This window comes from Scleropages formosus, chromosome 25 (assembly GCF_900964775.1).
Source record: "Scleropages formosus chromosome 25, fSclFor1.1, whole genome shotgun sequence".
NCBI classification, from domain to species: domain Eukaryota; kingdom Metazoa; phylum Chordata; class Actinopteri; order Osteoglossiformes; family Osteoglossidae; genus Scleropages; species Scleropages formosus.
Genome location: NC_041830.1, coordinates 9858374 through 9879711, shown reverse-complemented (window position 1 = coordinate 9879711; position 21338 = coordinate 9858374). Strand labels below are relative to the sequence as shown.

General features: G+C 45.5%; 1 protein-coding gene across 1 annotated transcript; it reads left to right on the top strand.

Moving 5' to 3' along the window:
• The first annotated feature begins 3544 nt into the window (after positions 1–3544).
• Positions 3545–16362, top strand: dmpk (DM1 protein kinase). The gene is made up of 14 exons (XM_018731010.1): positions 3545–4984; positions 8821–8912; positions 9003–9086; positions 9835–9930; positions 10310–10458; positions 10536–10629; positions 10727–10924; positions 11111–11359; positions 12259–12338; positions 12435–12531; positions 12613–12755; positions 13662–13762; positions 15219–15293; positions 15852–16362. Exons 1-14 carry the CDS (start codon positions 4819–4821, stop codon positions 15875–15877), a joined length of 1650 nt encoding a protein of 549 aa, XP_018586526.1. The 5' UTR covers positions 3545–4818; the 3' UTR covers positions 15878–16362.
• Positions 16363–21338: the final 4976 nt, after the last annotated feature.

Sequence of the window (21338 nt, the reverse complement as noted above, 5' to 3'; positions counted from 1 at the left end):
AAGAAAAGATGCCTTGTGATGTTTTTGGAGGCTGACCTTTTTTTTTTGCTGTTTCTGTAACATTAACATCGAAGAGCCTTTTCAGCTGGAAAAAGAATCATTTTTATTTCATTAAATTTATATTGAATAAATTTACATTGATTTATCTGATACTTCCTCTTATTAAAATGAGTTACAGAGTTAAGTTGCTTACAATGATTTACCTATTTATCCAGCTGAGTGATTTTTACTGTATCAGTTCAGAGTAAATACTTTACTAAATAGTACTGCACAGGGTACAAATATAGATCCTTTGAGTCAAATTGTGGTGCCTCTAACCACTGCACCCCCTCCCACCCCTGCTCCTATACAATTTCCTCTTAAGGCATCAGGAGAGTAACGAGATGCATCTACCGAAAGTGTAGAACATAGGTCTAAGATGTGCCACGTTATTATTATTATTATTCTTGCCCATTGTATGGCAGGTCTGGGGTTCGAGCCCTGCTTGGGGTGCCTTGCGACGGTCTGGCATACCATGCAAGATGTGTCCTCTCCCTTTTCAGCCTTGCATCCTGTGTTGATAGGTAATGCTCTGGCTCGCCGTGACCCCGCTTGGGACAAGCGGTTGTTGATGGGTGGATGGTTGGATTATTTTTTTTATTTCTTTTTAATTACTGCTATTTTCGAAAGCAACTTACAATGTTATGCTTGTACGCTAACCTGCTTACAGTGATTTCCTCTTTCAAAAAAAATTAATAGTTTGCTGATGGCAGTTCATTTCCCAGTTAACATTTTTAAAGGGCAAATGGATAAAAAAATGTTAAATGTTAAAACTGTAATGGAAATTAAACATGTGGGTGTAATCTGGGATATTAAACCCAGGAGATGATCTACTGAGGATTCAGTCACCTTTAAATAAATCACATCACATGAGTGTCGCTGTAGACACAGAGCGGTGTAATTAATGGGCAGTGTGATTTTTCTAGATTTTTTTTTTTTTTTAATTTAAAAGCTAGAAATCACAGCGGTCGTACGTGTATTCAAGTCTTAACCCCACAAAGCAGTTCCATAAGAGCACACCTCAAAATGAAAACAGAACCTCATGCAGTCATTTCTTTTAAAGATAGTATTTCAAAGCAGTTGTGTCTGCACTCTGTTTGCATAGTGTTGATGTGGACAGGAAGTGTGTGTGTGTGTGTGTGTGTGTGTGTGTGTGTGTGTGTGTGTGTGTGTGTTGTTTGAGGTGTCCACACGGTAGTGGTGTGAGGCTCCAAAACAGCACTCCAGGGTACCCCAAGACTCTATGCTTTTGAGGGCTCAGTCCTGGTGCACCCCCCTGCCAAAGCAGGCTGGGGTCCCTGTGTCCACTATGGGGTCACAGTGCTGGGGGGGAGTCAGTCTCGAGTGAACGTGCTCCCCAGGGGCAAAAATTGAAGACAGTAACTAACCCTGACTGTAACCCAGCAGACCATTAGGGGCTTTTCCTGCTTCAAGAAGGGCCCCCGTCCTCCTCAGACCATATTTCTCACCAGTGTGGGGAGGTAAATGAGGACCAGAGGATGGTAGCATTTACTAAGTGAGGTATATTAAGTTTAAGGCTCCTGGTTTGAATCCCACTCCAGCTGTACTTCCCTTCATCAAGGTACTGACCCTGAACTCACACACACAGTCTGAAGCTGCTTGTCCCAACCGGGGTCGCGGCAAACCGGAGCCTAACCTGGCAACGCAGGGCGTACGGCTGGAGGGGGAGGGGACACACCCAGGACGGCACGCTAGTCTGCCACAAGGCACCCCAAGCAGGACTCAAACTCCAGACCCACCAGAGAGCTGAGCCCAGAGAGCGGGACCCGGCCAAACCCGCTGCGCCACCACCTCCCCGCTGAGCCTGAACTGATATAGTAAATGTTACCCTGCTGTTTCAATGGGTAAATCAGTGTAAGTAGCTTTGTATACAAATGTACCAGTGTCTTAAAATAGTCTTAGAATAATAGTAAATGGCAGCACAGTAGCACAGCGAGTAGCGCTGCTGTCTCACAGCGTCTGGGTGGTGCGAGAGGACAAGGGTTCCATCCCTGCTCGGTCTGTGTGGAGTTTGCATGTTCTGCCCATGTCTCTGTGGGTTTCCACCGGGTGCTCTGGTTTCCTCCCACAGTCCAAAGACATGCTGTTGAGGTTCCCCCATGGTGTGTGATTGACAGTGAGAGTGTGTTCTGCTGATGTATGGATGAGTGACCCAGTGTAATTAGTGTATCTAGCAGTGTAAGTCACCTTGGTGAATAAGGTGTGTGGGCTGATACCACTACATGGAGTTCATTGGAAGTCGCTTTGGAGAAAAGCATCTAAATAAATAAATGTAAATGTAGATAAGAGACATTTCTGTTTGAAAGATTCATCCCATAAGTGCACAACGATCATCACCATGTTGTTTAGCACTGACACACTGGAATACCAGACACAGTTGTGAACGCTGTGGAAGTGAGTTGGAGTAAGGCGGTCCCACACTTCTATTCTCTTTTGGTGTGCTTTACAGCCATCATCAGCTGTGCAGGTAAACACAGGTCACACTCATGCCACCACCATCAAAAATTTCATTCATGGCAGAAAATGCTTTTAAAATAAAATAGCAAAATATTCTCAATGTCAAAAATTCATAACTTTCCTGCTTTTCTGCAGAACTCTACAACTGTAATAAGCAGCACGGAGCTGAAGTAATCTACAACGGCTCAGCAACCAGGAGGCTCTAGGTTCTAATCCAAGAATGGTTCTTTTCTTAAGAATAGGCATGCATTCTGATAGCTTTAACATATAACATTTCTCCTTATTCAGTTGTATACCTTACCAGAGTGAGGTTGTAAAAATAACATGAGCTAAACCACCAAATAATGTAATGTAATAAAACAGGTGAGGACAGATTTATAGGAACGCCTTTATTCTCCTAACCACTTGAGGGCGCCAGTGGGCAGAGGATGAACTGTCCATGAGTCTATGAAGTTGTTTCACCTTTGTCATGATTACTTAGGCACAGAGGTATTTGAGGCAATTGCTCATTGTGCTGCTTATGACTTTTTAGATCCTTGCAGATGCTCCGGTGTGGTCAAACACACCAAGAACTCTTAGATCACGTGTTCTGGCTGGAACGTCAGCTCCGTGTGTCAGAAACATGTGATAAAGAGGAGGGAATGGGTGTGTCGAGACTGCACAGCAATGTAGATCCATGCTTAGATCCATTAACACGCTGTAGCAGACAGGTGTGTGGCAGAGCGCAGGTCGCAGGTGGTTCCTCCACACCTGCTCCTCAATGCTTGAACCAGAGTGACATCACATGACAGCGGAAGTGCCCCCCTACATGTACCCTTATGCACTGATCAGATCTTTTTCTAGAAATCAAAATACAGCTCAGTAAACAAAAGAGCATCAAGAACAGATGAAGAGCTTCAGACACAGGATTATCAAAGTCCAGCTTGTCTGATACCACCATGTTGCTGGTTCACATCCCTCAAGCAGCTGTCTGTAGAGGTGACATTTAAATAGAAAATACATAGATAATCATGGCCAATGGTGTTGGACTCATTTATGTAGCTGTTGGGAGAAATGGTTCTCAAAGAGATGGGTTCGAGACCCTTCTTGGGTAAGGCTAACAGCACTAAACTATGTAAGTGTTTTTTGTGTAAAGACCTGCTTGCCAAATATTGTCACGGAAAACCCGAGCACTGGAATGCAATATGGAGGGATAGCGACACAATAAATCAAAGTAATACAGGTGTGGTCCTCCACAAATAAAGGTGGGTAAAGGGACTAAGACAAGAGACGACTGGTCTGTCCTTGTCACATGCTGTCCGATCTCCATCGGTTACGCGAGTCGCTTTGCAACATAGGAACATGAGGCTTGGAGGGGTGGAAGAAGGCTGCAGCCGCAGAGTATTTATAAACAAGACGAGTAGAAGGAGAGGGGTGGAGGGGCTGGAAAAGGAAAAAACGGAGCGACTTTTGGAGGACAGAAAGAAGTGGAAAGAGAAGGAGGGAGGGAGCGGGTCAGTGATAAACAATGAGAGGCAGGATTGGGGCGAGTGGGGAGGCTGGGTCTGAAAAAGCCGCCAGGGAAACAGAGGAAGTTCAACAGTTTAAGGTCCGCTGAGATGAAGGGAAAGGGGGACAATCACTGAGAGATAAAGGAGAGGAGACAGAGGGGAGATGGTGGACCGTGGGCTTCATCAAGAGGAGGACAAAACGGAGGGGATTGGAAGAGTGGGCCTCTAGATGAAGGTTTATGAAGGGCCTGGAGAGAGGGCATCAGCAGGAGGAGATCTGCAAGTCCTGACGTTCACATCCCGCTTGATGAGAAGGGATCCGAGGGACGTGCGGGGAGGCTCGGAAGGGGGAACAAGGTGGGGAGAAGGCCAAGGTGAGAGTGCGGAGCCAAGTCGGTCATAAAAGTCACTTCATGGTAAAAGAGACGGAACTCAAGGAAAGGAGAGAGCAGGAGAGAGAGAGAGGGAGAGAGAGAGAGAGCGAGACACACCAAAAAAGGGCTGAAGCCAGAGCTAGAACTGCCAAGGGTTTCTCAGTGGTGGCAGAGACTTGGTCGTGAGCAACGGGGTGAAGGACATTTAGAGGGGGGAGAGGTGAAAGCCGGACAGTTATTACCCACGGACCGAAACGGAGGGCGAAGAGGAAGGGAGCAAGGAAGACCACCAAGGACCAATCAGAGGGAAAGCAAGGCCTCAGAGTGACAGAGAGGAGCTGGTCCAGGGTGAAGCAGAGGTGGTGGGAGCAACCTGGCGAGGGGCTCCTCTTGAGGAGCAATGGCCTGGCGGAGCCCCTAATCCCCCCTCTGGCACCATGTCGACTGGCTCCACGCCACGGGAGGTGAGTGTGGCAGGCGAAGCAACCGCACCCGGTCCGGTGGGCCTGCAGACCCTGCTGGACCTGCTGGTAGGCGTGTTCCAGGAGTTCCGCGCCTCGCCCTTCGCTCGGGAGAAGTACGTCTCGGGCTTCCTGCAGTGGGGTGAGTGTCACCTGCGAACCTCGCCGCGCCCGCGCTACACAGCCATCCCTTCTTCAGAGCTTTTTAGCTTTTACTTTTCCTCGTTTCATCACAATTCTCACTTCGGGACGACCTCAGAGCAGTCAGCAGATGGCGCTACGCTGTACACACCAGTCAGAATACTATTGTACATCGTTATTACAGTATTATAATGTGGTATTATGATATCCTGCAATGGACTGGCATTCCATCCAGGGTCTTCCCTACTTATCCTTGTTCCCTGAGCTTCCAGGATAGGCTCTGGACCTCCAGGACCCTGACTCAAGCCAGCGGTTAAGGGTAGTGAGTGACAGATTGTGTATTCTGATACAGAATCCAGTTGCATGTCAACAGGACCATAATGGAAGCGACTGAGCAAAGCCATTGACCGCCGAACACGACCGATGACGGAGTTTTGCCATGGAAAGCATCAGCGCCGGGACGTCCGAGAACAAACTTTTAGCACGTGTGTCTCACAGCGTGGGTGTGTTAGTATGTGTACATTTCTTTATTTTTTCATTTCGGGTCCAGGAGACCGAAGGCAGAAGAATAAATATTGTTTCTAAAAGAGTTGCTGGGTTGTTAATCAGTCTGGTTTCACAGAGAGCACATCTGCCCTTTCCCAGCTGCTGTTCTCGTACGCAGCTACTTTTACATGTCTCCGTTACGCCAGGGTCTCATACACACGTGTTGGTTTGCACACGGTGTGTTCGGTGGTCTCTGGAACAGCAGAAAAGCTCAGTGCTGTTGGTGGAGACTTAGACAAAGTGATCAGCGATCAACAACAAGGAATCCAGCAGTCAAGAAAAGACCAGCTCTCAGCACACCTGCAAAGAAAGATCCGGAAAAGGTCCACAAACGTGCTGATATAGCCACAAGAACAAAGACAGGAATTATTCAGTGATATTTTCAATAACACAGTAAAAAAGCATGAAAGCTGGAGGTTGAAGAAGCAGGAAAGGAGAAGTATGGACTTTTTGTGAACTGTGGTGCCGGAGGAGACGTTTAAGAACACCATGGGTGGCCAGCAACAAAAACAGATGGATGTTGGATGAAACAGGGAGTCTTACTGGAAACACAAATGATGGAAGCTGAGGTTATCATACTTTGGGTAACTCCTGAGAAGGTTGGATTCTCTCGACACAGCGGCGATGATGGGAGAAGCTGGAGGAAAAAGAAGAAGAAGACGAGCACCAATCAGATGGATGGACTCAATTACAGTAACAATGGTCACACTTCTTTCAACACTATGGACACAAGTGGTGTGGACACACATCCTGGAGGGACTATCTGTGTAGTCAACAGTCTATTTGATGACACTTTTTCTCTTTGCAGTTCATAAAGAATCTTTTTTACTTTTCACATTAGCATATTCACCTATTACCTGTATTTTCTTGTCTGCCATTCTGAGGTCAGTACAGTCCACAGATAACTGCTCCTGGGCTCTGGGTTTGGAGACAGTAAATTCCAGAAGTACTGGCACCCTTTAGGAAAATGAGCAAAAATTAGCACATAAAATGAACAATATATACATTTTTTTGGGCTTAAACATATTGGAAAGCCATATACTTTTATTTTAACACAATATTTTATCAAACCTAATTTTCCTGAGAAGTGCACTTTTTCTCTACAAAACACAGGAGTCTCAATAATTGGCACCCTGACAATTAATATTTGGTGATTAATCACCAAATATTCTGGTGTCCTTCCTGTCATCAGGTGTCTCCGCTCCCTATCCTGCTGCTCTCATTCCTTATTCCCTCTTATACTGTCACCCTAAAATCATTCAACCAATCACTGCCTCTCCTCTCACCCCTCTCATACCCTTCTCCCTTTTGTCCCCCCGCCATGCTCTCTCTCCAGCCTGCCCACTCTGTCTCTCAGTTATGAAATTCCAATTTCAAAGTAATTTATTAATATGACTTAATAATTTTACCAAAGCAGCATTTATAGTCATTTTTAAACATCTGTCTCAAAATATAAACATGGTTTCCACATAATTTCAAAATAACATTCCATACCAAGGAATATTCTGTTTCTCCTTCAGTCCTGCCGTTCTCTCTCTCTCTCTCTCTCTCTCTCTCTCTCTCTCTCTCCCCCTCTCCCTCTCCCCTGCGGCTATACTAGCAGTTCCAGGCTAACTGCTCCCTACATGGGCGTTCAAGGCCAGATGATGGAGGGCAGTCAGGGACACGGCCAGAGTCAACACACACGGGAACAAACTGACCTTCTGTCTGTTTTCCATTCTCAAAAATAAAAACTCATCGAGCAGCCCAAGCGCACAGAAAGAAATTGTCTGGGATGGCTGGGCTGCTTGAACCTGGAGCCAAGGCCTGTGTCTCGGCCTAGATTCCTTAATGTAGGACTGTCCGAGGTTTGTCCTGGAGGGGTCAGAGGTCAGATAGCTGGGAGTGAGGGTGCGAGTCGAGGTTGTGCTAGTCTTGGCATCGGGGACCAAACTATGGAGCTGCTGGTGGAGTGCTTAGCCCCCCACCCACTGGGGGGGTGCAAGGGGGCAGGTGAGGGGATTTGTGTGGGGGCTGATGGCTCTTGGAGGCATGAACAAAATGGAGATGGAGCAGTATACCTCTATGTCTCTACATAGGTCCCCCACCAAAGAGATTTCCATTTATGAGGCTGGCAGGCGCACTGGACAGGGTAAACAGCGCGGTAACACCCACGCCGCAGGGGCCCTGCTCTCCGTCACTCCCCTGTCAGGCTTCTGGGAGGGGACGTTGGCTACCACCCACGTATTCCTCGGTGAACCGTGTGGCCCCACAGTTGGAGCTGAACAAAGCATGGTTTGTGAGCACTGATCTCCCACAATGCACTGGTGTGCTGTATTTGGTAAAGTTTAGCGTGTGGCGCTCTCTTCCAGCATCCTCTAGGAGGCGCTGTAAAGGCACAGTATGACGGATGTGATGGAAAGTGTCCTCTCGCTGGATAGTCTTAAGGAAGCATTAGTGGACGGAGGGTTGTCCCACCGTGAGGAAGAGACCAAGGTGTCAGCGCCTAGTCTAATCTTTCCATTGAAGATCAAGGTTGCTAGTTTATTTTTTTTTATTTAACTATTCAAGCTTTTCTGGACAGTAAAATACACAGATCAGGGGTACTACAGTGTGGGATTGGATTCAGAGCTGGTAGTCTGTATGGGCTCTAACAACTGCGCCACCTGCTGCCCCCAGAAAAACTATACATGCATGTCTGTTGCTGAAGGATGGGCCAAGACCGGCTGTTTCTGGAAGCTTCCTCGCTCTTTTCCATTAAAACAGTTTACACTGTTGCCTTGGTCTCGCCTGCATTCCTGGGTGCACGGGAGAGAAAGCGAGCGAGAGAGCGAACAAGCGAGGGAAGGAACTCCACACGCCTGGAATACTTGCCTTAAAAAAGTCTTAAACAGGGACAGCTATTCTTAGGCCCCCGCGTTCTATTTCTGACTGGAGATTTCTTAAAGGAGAAACGGACACTCCTCAGGGGGCCGCCTCGCACCGTCCACCATTCAGCTTTATTTGTTGTCTCTGTCTCCCAGGAGCGGTTTGACCTTGCCGATCCTCTCAAGTGCTTGTTTGACAGGTAGATGGAAATGAAGGGGGCCATCTCAACAAAGCAAGGAAATTTATTGTAAACACCGTGCACGAAGGAAGGAGTAACTACGTCCCGTATAAACAAATCCATATTAACAGCGTTAGAGTTGCTGATCAAATCGATATCAATGAGCCTGTGAGAAAAGAACCAACCCATTGAGATTTTGCCTGCTGTTATTCTTAAGTGTGAATAGCCAATCACAACGCTCCCTCTCCCTTCTCCTCCAATCACAGCTGAGCCCCTGGTGAGGCAGGTGAAGAAGACTCGAATTCAGAGGGATGACTTCGACATCCTCAAAGTCATCGGCCGAGGAACGTTCAGCGAGGTGAGGAGGCTGAGTTTAGTTACCGCAGAGTTTTGACCGAAGGGGTGGGTCTTTCTATTTATTAGAGAAAACAGAGTGCTCCCCCCGCAGGTCGCCTTGGCACGTATGCGTGGAACGCAGCAGGTATACGCCTTGAAGATCATGAACAAGTGGGACATGTTAAAGCATGGAGAGGTGAGACAGAACTTCTCACTGGACATCCAAGGTGCCTACTCATAGCATCATTCCCTCGTCTTACAAACATAGCCTCGACAAGAAGTTTGTGATTCATTTCATTTTGAATTCTGATGTCGCTTTTATCGCAATTAATGAAAGGTTAATCATACAGATTAAATAATTTACAGCTCTCAAATTATTTACAGGTAAGGTTCTGTAAAAATCTCACATATCCCTGTGACTATAAACTTATTATTATTATGTAATGCTTTTTCTTCTTGCTTTTTCGTTAACTTAAAGCTACATTAAAAATAAAATTGAAACGAACTGAAAATAAAAATGTGTTGTCTCCATAAACTCCTGTTCAGTTCTAGTTGTTCACTGGTAAATCCCATAAGCGGGTGGAACTTTCCTCCTCTTGATATTGTTCACCAGCATTCAGGAACACCAGGAACAAACTGTAAACACTGTGGAAGTGAGTTGAATTAAGGCGGTCATGCACTCCTCTTTTGTTGGGGTCCTCTTTACTGTCAAATATTAGCTGGGAGAAAACGCAGGTCATGCTTGTTGCCATACCGACGGAAATTTTAGGAAATGGATAAGTGAGGAAAGTGCAGATAAATCTAAATACACTGGGTTATGTTTTCTTATCTTCCCAGAGGCCTTTAATGAGCTCTTTGATGCGGTTTGATGTTTGCATTGTCTGCATTTTTTTAAATAAATGCTATTTGTGGGCCCCTTCCATCCCCCCCCACCCCCGGGTCAGACGGCATGCTACCAGGAGGAGAGAGAGGTGCTGGTGAAAGGAGACAGGCGCTGGATCACTGAGCTTTACTACGCCTTCCAGGATGACAACTACTTGGTATTAATTGTTTTCATTATAATTAATTCCTCTTTCCAAGAGAGGGTAATATTGTGACCAAGAATTTATTTCAGCGCCAGCTCTGAGACATGCTTCAATACACCCCACTTTATTTTACCTCCCGCCCGTATCCTTTGCCGTGGACTCGGGCGGCTGGGTGATGCAAGTCTTTTGCCATATTTGTGGCGTTTATATCAACATACGAGCAGACAGAGTAGCACGCAGTTGTAATTCAAAAGGTTAAAGCTATTTTTACCAAGTGGTTCCAGGCTCAACTTGAATAAACTGTTGTCTTTTCTTCTGCTCTTGGCTCTTCTGCTTGACCCCCCCCCCCCCCCCCATTATCACATCACCGCATTTTTACCCACTCCCTCTGCAGTACCTGGTGATGGACTATTACGTAGGGGGTGACCTACTGACTCTGCTCAGCAAATTTGGGGACCGCTTCCCCGAGGACATGGCGCAGTTCTACCTGGCGGAGATGGTGATGGCTATCGACTCTGTCCACAGACTGGGCTACGTGCACAGGTAAGCTAGATTGAGCTGGCGAAGCCCCGCCCACCACTACATGCCACGTACCTACATATTGCGCCCCTTATGGACAGGGACATCAAGCCAGACAACATCCTGCTGACCGCCGAGGGCCACGTGAGGCTCGGCGATTTCGGCTCCTGCCTGCGCCTGCAGGACGACGGCATGGCGAGTACTGATTCCTCGTAGCTGCACAATCGATACATCGATTGAATGATTGATGTCTAATAGCTTGACATGCTTCGCTTTCCACGGATGCTTCCAGGTTCACTCGTCCCTGGCGGTGGGCACACCGGACTACTTGTCTCCAGAGATCCTGCGGGCAGTGGAGGGGGGCGGTGGCTACGGACTGGAGTGCGACTGGTGGGCGGTGGGAATCTGCGCCTACGAGATGCTGTTCGGAACCACGCCTTTCTATGCCGAGTCCATCTCGGAGACCTACGCCAAGATCATCCACTTTAAGGTGGGCTCTGCCCTTTGAGAGACACATACAAAATGGATTATGAAAACACTGCATGTGTGCTTGTGTATGTGACAAAAGCGGCTTCAGTGCAATTTAGATGATTTGGATTTCTTGGCCTTGTTATAAAAGCTCAGGTCTGCTGAATCTTGTAAAAGACTTCTGGGGGCGTGACCCCATGCACTGCAGGAGTACTTTGAGTTCCCGCTCTCGGGACCTGAGATTTCAGAAGAGGCGCGAGGGCTTATCGAGGGCCTCATATGCGAGAGGGAGGTGCGACTGGGGTCCAATGGCTCCGGAGACTTCCGGAAGCACCCCTTTTTCTCCAACCTGGACTGGCACTCCTTACACCTCCACCCGGCGCCTTTTCGACCCGAGGTCTCCAACGCCACTGACACGTCCAACTTCGACGTTCTGGACGACTGCCTCAGCGAAATGGTGAATAACTGGCAATTTTTACACTTTGTCTTTTCAGTTTTCTTACGGGCTTCTCCAGTTAAGAAGTCAAATTACAAAGTTTCAGAGATATAAAGATTCTCAATAGCTTTTTCTTAACAGTGTATTCTATACAGAATGAGGAAACAACACGACCTGTGTTTTTGCAGTAAGCTAATAGACGGCAGTAAAGAGCAAACAAGCAGAATAGGAATGTGGAGCCGCCTTAATTCATCTCCTTTCCACAGTGTTTACAGCTCTGGTGTTCTTGAGTGTCAGCGATCAATAATAAGATGATGAACATTACATGTGTTCATGGGATGAATCAGTCAGTAATCAGCATTGAGCAGGAGTTTGAGGAGACATATTCTTCAGTCATTTTAAATTAGTTTCAATTTTAATTTTACTGAAGCTCAAAGTTCATGAAATATTAAAATGTCATAAAAAATATTTTTTTAATTATTATAGCTATATCCAGGACGGTTTCACATAACCTAACCAGCAAACAAGTAAAGTGATATATGTATTAAGTTTTTATTTTTAGGTGGGGCAAAATGACTTCGGAGTTACAAACAATATGAGTTATGAACACACTTCCGTTCCCAGTAGTGTTCGTAAGCTGTGGATCCAGTGTAGTTCAAAGACTATAAATATGTATATACATACAGCTCACCACAGTTTCGAGCAAAGAAAAAAATCTTTTTGCTTAGATCTCTACATGTTATGTTTCTAGTTTGTGTAGAGATCTGTGCTTGCACGTTTTTCGAATCATAAATTGTGTATTTATGCAAGCATACTCAATTTTCTGAAACTTGACCAAACCAACAGTATGCTAATAACCTTTTAAACCGGAAAGGACATCATTTGCGTTCATTAAACCCGGGTATTTTTGTGACTGGCAGGAGACGCTGTCTGACGTAATGGACAGGGCCCCGGTGGGGGTGCACCTGGCCTTTGTGGGTTACTCATACACAACCACCAGGTGAGCTGTGTTCCCATCTCCTGTCCTTATTGCAGAAATGCAGTCTACGGGGGAGTTAAATTCATGAAGGTGCTCTTTTAATGTCCTGCGCTGCAGAGAGACGGGGGCACAAGACAGAAGTCAGGACATCATGATGGAGATCGACAGACAGCCCGTGAGAGACTACGAGAGCCTCAGGTTTCAGGAGAAGCTGGTAGGCGGGTGGTAGGGGAAGAATGACCGTGAATACATGCATTATTTGCTTATTTTACAAATAACTGTGTGTGTGTTTCAGAATCCAGCATGGGAGCCGACGGACGACTCGTCCGCTGAGGTTTCGCCGCTACCGCAGCCCCCCCAGCTGACCAAGCAGGCAACTGCAGAGCTGCCATCGTCCAAGGCCGAGCCGAGCACAACACGCAACGAAGACCTGCACAGGTGCCTGCGGGAGGCCGACAGCAGGGACAGAACATTCTGGAAGGCACGGTGGCACAGGGAGTAGCGCTGCTGTCTCGCAATACCTGGGTGGTGCGAGAGGACGTGGGTTCGATCCCTGTTTAGCCTTTGTGGAGTTTGCATGTTCTCCCTGTGTCTGTGTGGGTTTCCTCTGGGTGCTCTGGTTTCCTCCCACAGTCCAAAGACATGCTCTTCAGGTTCCCCCAAAGTGTGTGAGTGACAGAGAGAGTGAGTTCCACTGATGTATGGATGAGTGACCCAGTGTAATTAGTGTATCTAGCAGTGTAAGTCACCTTGGTGAATAAGGTGTGTGGGCTGATACCACTACATGGAGTTCATTGGAAGTTGCTTTCGAAAAAAGCATCTGCTAAGTAAATAAATGTAAATGAAGGGATTCTCTCTCATCAGGATTGATTGTCACACCACAGCTGTCTCAAGTCACAGCTAAACTTCTCAGTTTCTGACACACCATTCCTATGTAGATCACATCTTCCAAACAATTTGTAACTGCACTTTGAATCATCTCCGCTGGCTCCCCATGTTACAAACACTCAGGTTATGAATTTCCCAAGATGTGAACATTCTTCTGCTTATTTTCATTTTCTTCTCTCTTTGTTGCTGTGCATGACAGTACAGAGCACACAGAGTACGAGTGTGAGTCTGAGTCAGCGTGGTGTTTGTAAGTGGAGGAGCCAGTGTATATAAAGTTTACAGATTCAGATTGTTGACACAGGTGTATTTGAGTAAATAATTCTCTGTATATAAAGGAGTGTTGTATTAATTTTCATATTTGGTTCCCTTATGGCTGGTTGTCTACAGCCCAGGGGGTAATTGGCTCTCAATTTAATGGTGCCTCCTTGCTCTTGCCCATCCCCAACCCTCCAACAGGCGGCTCCAGGAGGCGGAGAGGAGAAACGGAGAGCTGGAGAGGGAGATGGCGCGGCTTCGTGGGGAGATAGAAAGCCTCTGCATCTCTGAAGAGGAGATGGGTAAGTGTCTGCAAGTGATTCACCTGCCATCCTGACTTGTTACTAAAGTGGTTAAGGTTCCATACTGCGCTTAAATGTTTTTTAATCATGACAGACATTGTATTAAAGTATTCTAGGGTTCCTAAGCCTCCTCTAAATTTTCCAGCTTCCTCAGTTTCCTCATGGCTCCTCACCTTCCTCATGGTTCCTCAGTTTCATCAGAGTTCCTTGTAATTCTCATGGTTTCTCCAGGAATTTTCAGCATCCTCAGAGATTCTGAGCTTCCAGGGATCCTCCACTTGTGTTGGATTTTTCATAGCTCTTCAGACTCCTTTGGGTTTCTTGTCTTCCTCACGGTTCATCGGCTTGCTCATGAGTCATCAACTTCCCCAGGGCTCGTCAGCTTCATCAGAGCTGCGTAGCATTTCTCGGGGTTCCTCGTGATTCTTCAACTTTTGCATTATTCCTAACTTTCTTCATGGTTTCTCAGCTTGCCCAGCACTCCTGAGCATCCTGAATCATCCTCAGCTTGCTGAGAATTCCTCATGGTTCTATCAGATTCCTGAGGGTTTCTTAGCTTCCGCAGGATATCTCTGCATCCTCAGAGATCCTCAGCTTCCTCAGAGATCTTCAGCTTGCTCACAATTCTTCACGACTCCTCACATACCTTCGGGTTTCTTTGCTTCCTCATGGTTCCCCAGCTTCCCCAACGCTTCTCTGCTTCTCTAGGGCTCACACTGCTGAGGATTTCTCATGGCTCCACAGATTCTTTAGTTTCAACAGGGCTACTCAGGTTCCTCAGACATCAGGAAACACACACCCTCAGTAATCCACAGCACCTTCACATCCATGCTGCTGTCACACCACACACGCGTATACACACACACACACACACACACATATTCCATAGTTCTAAGGCCCCACATGGACACCCTCTCTGCTTGCTTTCTATTGCTGTAGGCAAACTACCAGAGCTCCTCCAATGTGAGCAGGACTCCCTGTCACAAGCTGCCTCTTGCTGTCACACGTCTTATGAAAGTTTTGTGTCAGCAGTGCCATAACACTCATACCGAGCAGGAGCTCCTCACCTCAATAAGTATTAAACTCTCGTCTGCCTTTGTCTTCCAGCAGCAAGTCACTCGTTCAGGTTTTCCAGTTCTTTATCATTTTATCCTTATCAGTTCTTTATCATTTTCATTTTCTTTATAATTATCAAGAAACAAAAACATATTTCTTAGGAATCACTGTCATTACGCAATGACTCGTGTGTATAAATGTCACTGTACTCAGTTTGGGCTAAATTTGTGTGCATTTTGGAATGCATTGTAATTTTTCCCCATTTAAGTTAAAGGAAATTAATTAACTGAATTAAATTAAACTGATGTTCACTGAGTGGATGTTTTGTGCCAGATGAGTTGTGTCTGAGGTTGTTGAGTTAAGTTTTTTCCTGATGTCCATGTCCATTCTCTGTCCACAGAAGAGAGCGGCGCCCCCTGTCTGACATTACTGGCTAGTGACTCCTCTAAGTCAACACCAGCTGATGTTCCAGAGGGTAGAAATAATAATTTGTACTTTAAAAATTAAAAGACTAGTGCATTCACACATTTTAAAAAAAAAAAAAATTTGCTTCAAAAGTAAATGAATATATCAGGCGACTGGAGTTTCATGTCAAACCAAAGATTATACTAAGACCAAATCCCAAATTACAGTTGCAGTCATATCACCTACCGTCCTTAGCAGAGGTGGGTCGAGTAGCCACAGCACTCAGGAAAAAGTACTGTTACTTTTAAAAAATGGTTACTCAAGTAAAAGTGAAAGGACTCATCCGAAAATTTAGGAGAATAAAAGTAAAAAAAAAAGTATCAGGCCAAAATCCTATTCAAGTTATTTCGGTTCAAATGAAGCTTTTTTAATGTTACGAAATACAATTTCTTCCAAAAGACAAGTAACAGACTAGAAGACAAGTAACAGAGTAAAAGTAATTTGATATTATTCACCTCTGATTCTGAGACGCCGTAGGAAAATCAGAGGTGTGGTTCTGAGTATTTAAAAATATTATTCAAAGATTCCAGTGAGACTGTGATTCTAACCATATGTTCGACCGTCACAGGTGCGCCGGCCCTGGGGGACTTGTGAGCGCTACCTGCTGGTGTGCCCCCCCCTCCAGGTGAGACCTGTTGCCCCTTCCCCACATCCAGTATTGAGACAGTGCTGCCTCCTACCTGTGTCGCCGGGGTGATGGGATCAAAACCGCAGCGGATGCCACAGGGTGCCGCGGAGCAGGAGCCGCATCGCACGGGGGCCGCTGGGATACGAGGTTCTGCGCGGTCACCGTAAGGGACGAAGCTGGACTCGCTTTGCTCTGGAACTCCAGCCCCCTCGTACATGCGGTGACAAAGGGGACGGGGGAGAGACTGACCCTTCCCTGCCAGTCCAACACACGTCCCAATCGTCGTGCCCTGTGAGCGTTGCTCTCTTCTGGAAAAGGGCCCCCTCCAGGGGAACCGGCTTCAAAGGGATGGGGTCACTCCGAGTACAGGTGGAAGCCACTGGGGGGCCCCATTTCGTCCCCCGACATCCACCGACAGGTCAGCGGGGCTGCGTCCTTGAAGGAGGGAGAACGGCACGACTCGCAGCCTCCCTCCAGCTCTTGACAAGGGACGGCTGTGCAGCAAATACACATTCCTATACTACATTCATTTCTTTGATATTACGAATTGTTGAGGAACCATAGGATGAAGTGTCTGCTGTGCCGCACACTGGAGCACTGACACACAGTCTGCAAGGCACCTGGAACAGAGAGCCAGACGTGTGTGTGTGTGTGTGTGTGTGTGTGTGTGTGTGTGTGTGTGTGTGTGTGTGTGTACACTGGCTCCTCAATTTCTGAACACAGTTTGGACCAGAAGTCTCTTCGCAGCTCATTTTCTCCAAAGCCACTAGGTTACAATGAATAAAAAGGTAATAAAACAGATGCCGTGCCATCATTTCGCTGGTGAGGTTCTATGAAAACCTCAAATGTTGCTACAGCTCATAAAAATACATTAAAAATATTTTTATTCACTTTGTGCCACGTTTGAAACTGAAACCGCAAACTAATTGAAAATGCATCGTCTCCATAAACCTCTATTCCGTGCTGATTTTGACCGATTCATCCCATAAATGCGCAGCGATCCTCATCTTGCTACTGATCACCGACACCCAGGAACACCAGACGTGGCCTGTAAACACTGGGGGAGTGAGTTGGATTCAGATGGTCCCGCGCTCCTACTCTGAGTGCCATTTACCCCGATCCTTCGGCTCAGAGGGCAAACACAGGCCACGTTCGCTCCGGACAGAAGTGTTACAAAAAAGAGAGGTGAAGAAATGCAATAAAATAGATAAACTGGAAAGCAAGTCTTGAAAAATTCAGAACTCAGCCTTCTGGGACACGAGGAGCCAGTGTACATCGTGAATGATTCTCATGAAGTCTTAATTATAGGACCAATTGTCTGGTTCTCGGTTAGCGCTGTACTGTAAATCGGAAGCGAAAGACGAGGAGGAGAAGCGGCCAACGAGGGGCGAGGGCTGCGGTATGACAGTCGGTCACATCCCACGACCATCTTTCTTCATCCCTTGTGTTTTTATGAAGCAGTATTAGTGTTTACACTGTTTGAAACTTCCACTCTGATGTCTTCACATGCAGAGCTCTGTTTTCTCCTCTCTGTGTGTTAATAGTGGCACTGTGATATGTAATAATAACCTCTTTATAGAGCTGGTTGCTCAGGGGGACAGCCAGTGGCGTTGCTGTGTCAGAGGTCAGAGGTCAGAGACAGGCAGCAAAGGCGAAACGGGCCCTGCTGGAGGGCGGCGCTTCGGAGATGGGACCCCCAGTCTGGGGTCGAAGGGACGAACCCGGTCTCCTATTAACACAAGTTCACGAGTGCACGTGACGTTCACCGAGCAATGCACAGGCACGGAGCCAGGGTTCGAGAGGAGCATGTGGCAGAGGGTGGTATGTAATGTTTGTGAGTGAGTTTGACAAAAGCGTGCAATATTTCAGTTAGTGCATGACCTTCACCAGGTAATTACAGGTGTCAGTAATATATTGAGAATGTTTGTCTTTTTTTAAAAAAAAATTTTCTAGGCATTTTATTTTAATACAGAGAAATATTTAAGATTCTATTATTGCTCACTCATGATCACCAAACTTTTGAAATCGATTCTTTTAACACAAATAAACCAGTTTGTGAATCACTCGTGTACTTTGAGTTCATTGTGTTGTATTAAAGACTACTTTGTCTGGGCGGTATGAGCAAAACTGTTTTCCCAAAATGTGACAGTTGGTCTTGCCTGAGCGACAGTAATAATGGAAAATTTGCTAATTGGGGGAGTTTTTAGGGGGGGTGCGGTGGCGCAGTGGCGCAGTGGGTCTGACTGGGTCCTGCTCTCCAGTGGGTCTCGGGTTCGAGTCCCGCTTGGGGGTACCTTGCGACAGACTGGTGTCCTGTCCTGGGTGTGTCCCCTCCACCCCAGCCTTATGCCCTGTGTTGCCAGGTTAGGCTCTGGCTCACCATGACCCCGTATGGGACAAACAGATGTGTGTGTGTGAGAGTTTTTATTCCACAAAACACAGTAACTTTGATTGTTAATAGTGTGCACCACATAATTTGTAAAGAGAAAATTTATCCAACACTAGGGATGATTTACTGCACATATTGAACACACGGGTTACATTATAATGCACACACACCATCTGAAACCACTTGTCCCATATAGGGTTGCAGGGAGCTGGAGCTTAACCCAGCAACACAGGGTATAAGGCTGGAGGAGGAGGGGACACACCCAGGACGGGACGCCAGTCCATCGCAAGGCACCCCAAGCGGGACTCAAACCCTAGACCCACCAGAGAGCAGCACCCACTCCAACCCACTGCGCCACCACGCCCCACACTTTATAATGCATTAAATTTTTAATTAGTCATGGTAAAGGTAATAGATTATAAAGAGCTGGGAGAATAACGGTTAGAGCAGCTACCATTCACTTACAGGGCTTGGGTTTGAGTCCCTGCTCCTGCTATAGTGCTGTTGATGAAGGTTTTTACCCTAAAGTGGTATAGTAAAAATTACCCAGCTTTAGAGTTTGATAAATTATGGTAAGGTGCTTAACATAAGTCCCTTTGAACAAGTGGCAGCTGGTAGTGTATTGGTTATACCTACTGCGTTTGTACCCAAAAGTGGCAGGTGTGAATCCCACCCAAGCTGCAGTACCCTTGAGCAGGGTACTTAGCCTAAATTACTCCAGTAAAATGACCCAGCTGTATAAATGGGTAAGTAACTGTAGGCAGCTTAACATTATGATTCGCTCGGAAAAACATAAGATAAATGAATAAATGTAATGTATATATGAAGAAGAGCATGAGCTACAAGAATGAATGAACTCATTATTTCCCATTACTTGTATTAGCAAGTCAGTAAGGGTCATACCATTTGCTTATGAAATATCAAGGAATTTTACTGTGGCATTCTGTATATTTTCAGGTGACAATTGATATTGGCCCCATTAGTGTTTATTAATATAGATTAATTATGACTGCGGAGTAATACTGGTGATGAATTTTACAATAACATACAATATAACCCACATACATCATCATCTTCCTGCCACCCATCCCATCCCCATTGACTGCATGTAGTTTCGTTCCTCCGGCCGCCTGGGGGCAGCACTCGCCTCTGTCCCGCTTCACTCCAAGGGACCAAGTCTTCGTTTACCGTACGAAGACTAAAAGGGAGCTACGTCAAGCTTTTCGTGCAGTCTGTTTTTTGCCACAGTGGAATTTGTTTTGTTTGTTCTACTTGTTTAGTTTGTTTACTGCTTCCTTCCGTGTTTTATTTTTATTTATTTTTTAATTTTTTTTTTAAATAATTCAGGAAGTATTTATATATATTTTTTTTATTGAAAAAATCACACACAATACCAGAACATTAATTCAGAACAATCAACCTAGCCAGGGGTAATTAAAAAAAAAAAAAAAAAAAAAAAAAAAACGTAAATTATAAAACACTCCAATAACCAAACATTACATCAAGACCTTAAAAATATCACAATAAGAAACAGTCTTAATATCCTTCTTATTATCACACTCCTTGATAGTGTCAATGTACTGCTTAACTTCTTTAAGAAAAACAGAAAATACAGGCTTTTTATTAGCAAATTTTGACCTGTGTGTATGATATTTAGCCAAAACGATTAATAAATTAATCTGTTTCTCTGTGTGCTTATCAAAACGGAAGAACCCAAAGAGTACACATTTATAATACAAAGCAAAATCCTTACACAATTTATCAATAATAAATTTTGAGACATCTCTCCATAGCTGTTTGGTATAACGGCAGTGCCAAAAGAGGTGAGGCACCGTGTTGGCGCAGCCATCTCTGCGTTTGAGAAGTGGTAAATAGATTATACTTAACGGAGGTAGCAAAGTACACGTTCACACCATCGGTTTGCTTAAACCGGAAGGGGAGAACATTTATTTACGTACGTGCTTCATCAGAACACATCACGCACAACAAAGGGCATGTGATCGATACTTCACCAACATGAGAGCACACTGAATAGAATCTCCAACACCCCCACTTGCTCTCATTCTCTACAGGTCCATTTACAATACAACACAGTTACATTCATGTATCAGCAACATTTATGCCCCAAACATAAAGCTTTCAAACTTTTCTTTCTTATACTTCGTCATTGGTTTAGTCATCACATCAGCAACCATTTCTGTTGTTGGACAGTACTCAATTGTTATTTTACCATCACTAATTGCTGATCGAATGAAGTGGTACCTAACGTCAACGTGTTTACATCTTTGTCGACAAACAGGGTTTTTGGAAAGAGCAATTGCACCTTGGTTATCCTCAAAGATTTTTACCGGTGCATACTGACATCCATTTTCCAGTCCATTCATCAATTGTACAAGGTACAGACTTTCTTGTGTGGTCGCAGCCAGTGCCATATATTCCGCTTCGCATGTTGACAAAGCAACTGTAGGCTGCTTCTTTGACTTCCAGGAAATGAGGGGACCATTTTTGGTTAGACTAAAACAGTATCCAGTCGTACTTCGTCTGTCATTTGGATCTGATGCCCAGTCAGCATCGCTGTATGCCGTAAGTTTCAGCTTCTCGTTACTCTTCTTGTACGTCAGTTCTTGGTTTACTGTACCTTTCAGATACCTCATCACATGTTTCACTGTACACCAGTGTTGCTCATTTGGTTTTGACATAGATTGAGACAATTTACTCACAGCCCAACTAAGATCTGGTCTAGTACATGTCATTAGATAGATCAAACTACCTACTGCTTCACGATACTTTGTGTGGTTTACAGAGTTTCCATCACCGTTATACTCTAGCTTTTGTTCACATGGGGTCGATCTGGACTTACTATTCGACATGTTGAACCTTTCCAGTATTTTTAAGATGTACCCCTTTTGATTCATTGTCACAACTCCATCCATTTGCTCAAAATCAATGCCTAGGAAATGTTTCAATTTACCAAGGTCTTTCATCTTGAATTTAGCTGTCAGCATCCTTTTCACATCATTTAGTAACTCGTTGGTACT

What these genes read in the sequence shown, in the direction of transcription:
- dmpk (XM_018731010.1), top strand. Translation starts at nt 4,819, where the DNA reads ATGTCGACTGGCTCCACGCCACGGGAGGTGAGTGTGGCAGGCGAAGCA. An exon ending in CTCGGGCTTCCTGCAGTGGG is followed by an intron (nt 4,985 to 8,820) that starts GTGAGTGTCACC and finishes CTCCAATCACAG; the next exon opens with CTGAGCCCCTGGTGAGGCAG. An exon ending in CCAAGATCATCCACTTTAAG is followed by an intron (nt 10,925 to 11,110) that starts GTGGGCTCTGCC and finishes CATGCACTGCAG; the next exon opens with GAGTACTTTGAGTTCCCGCT.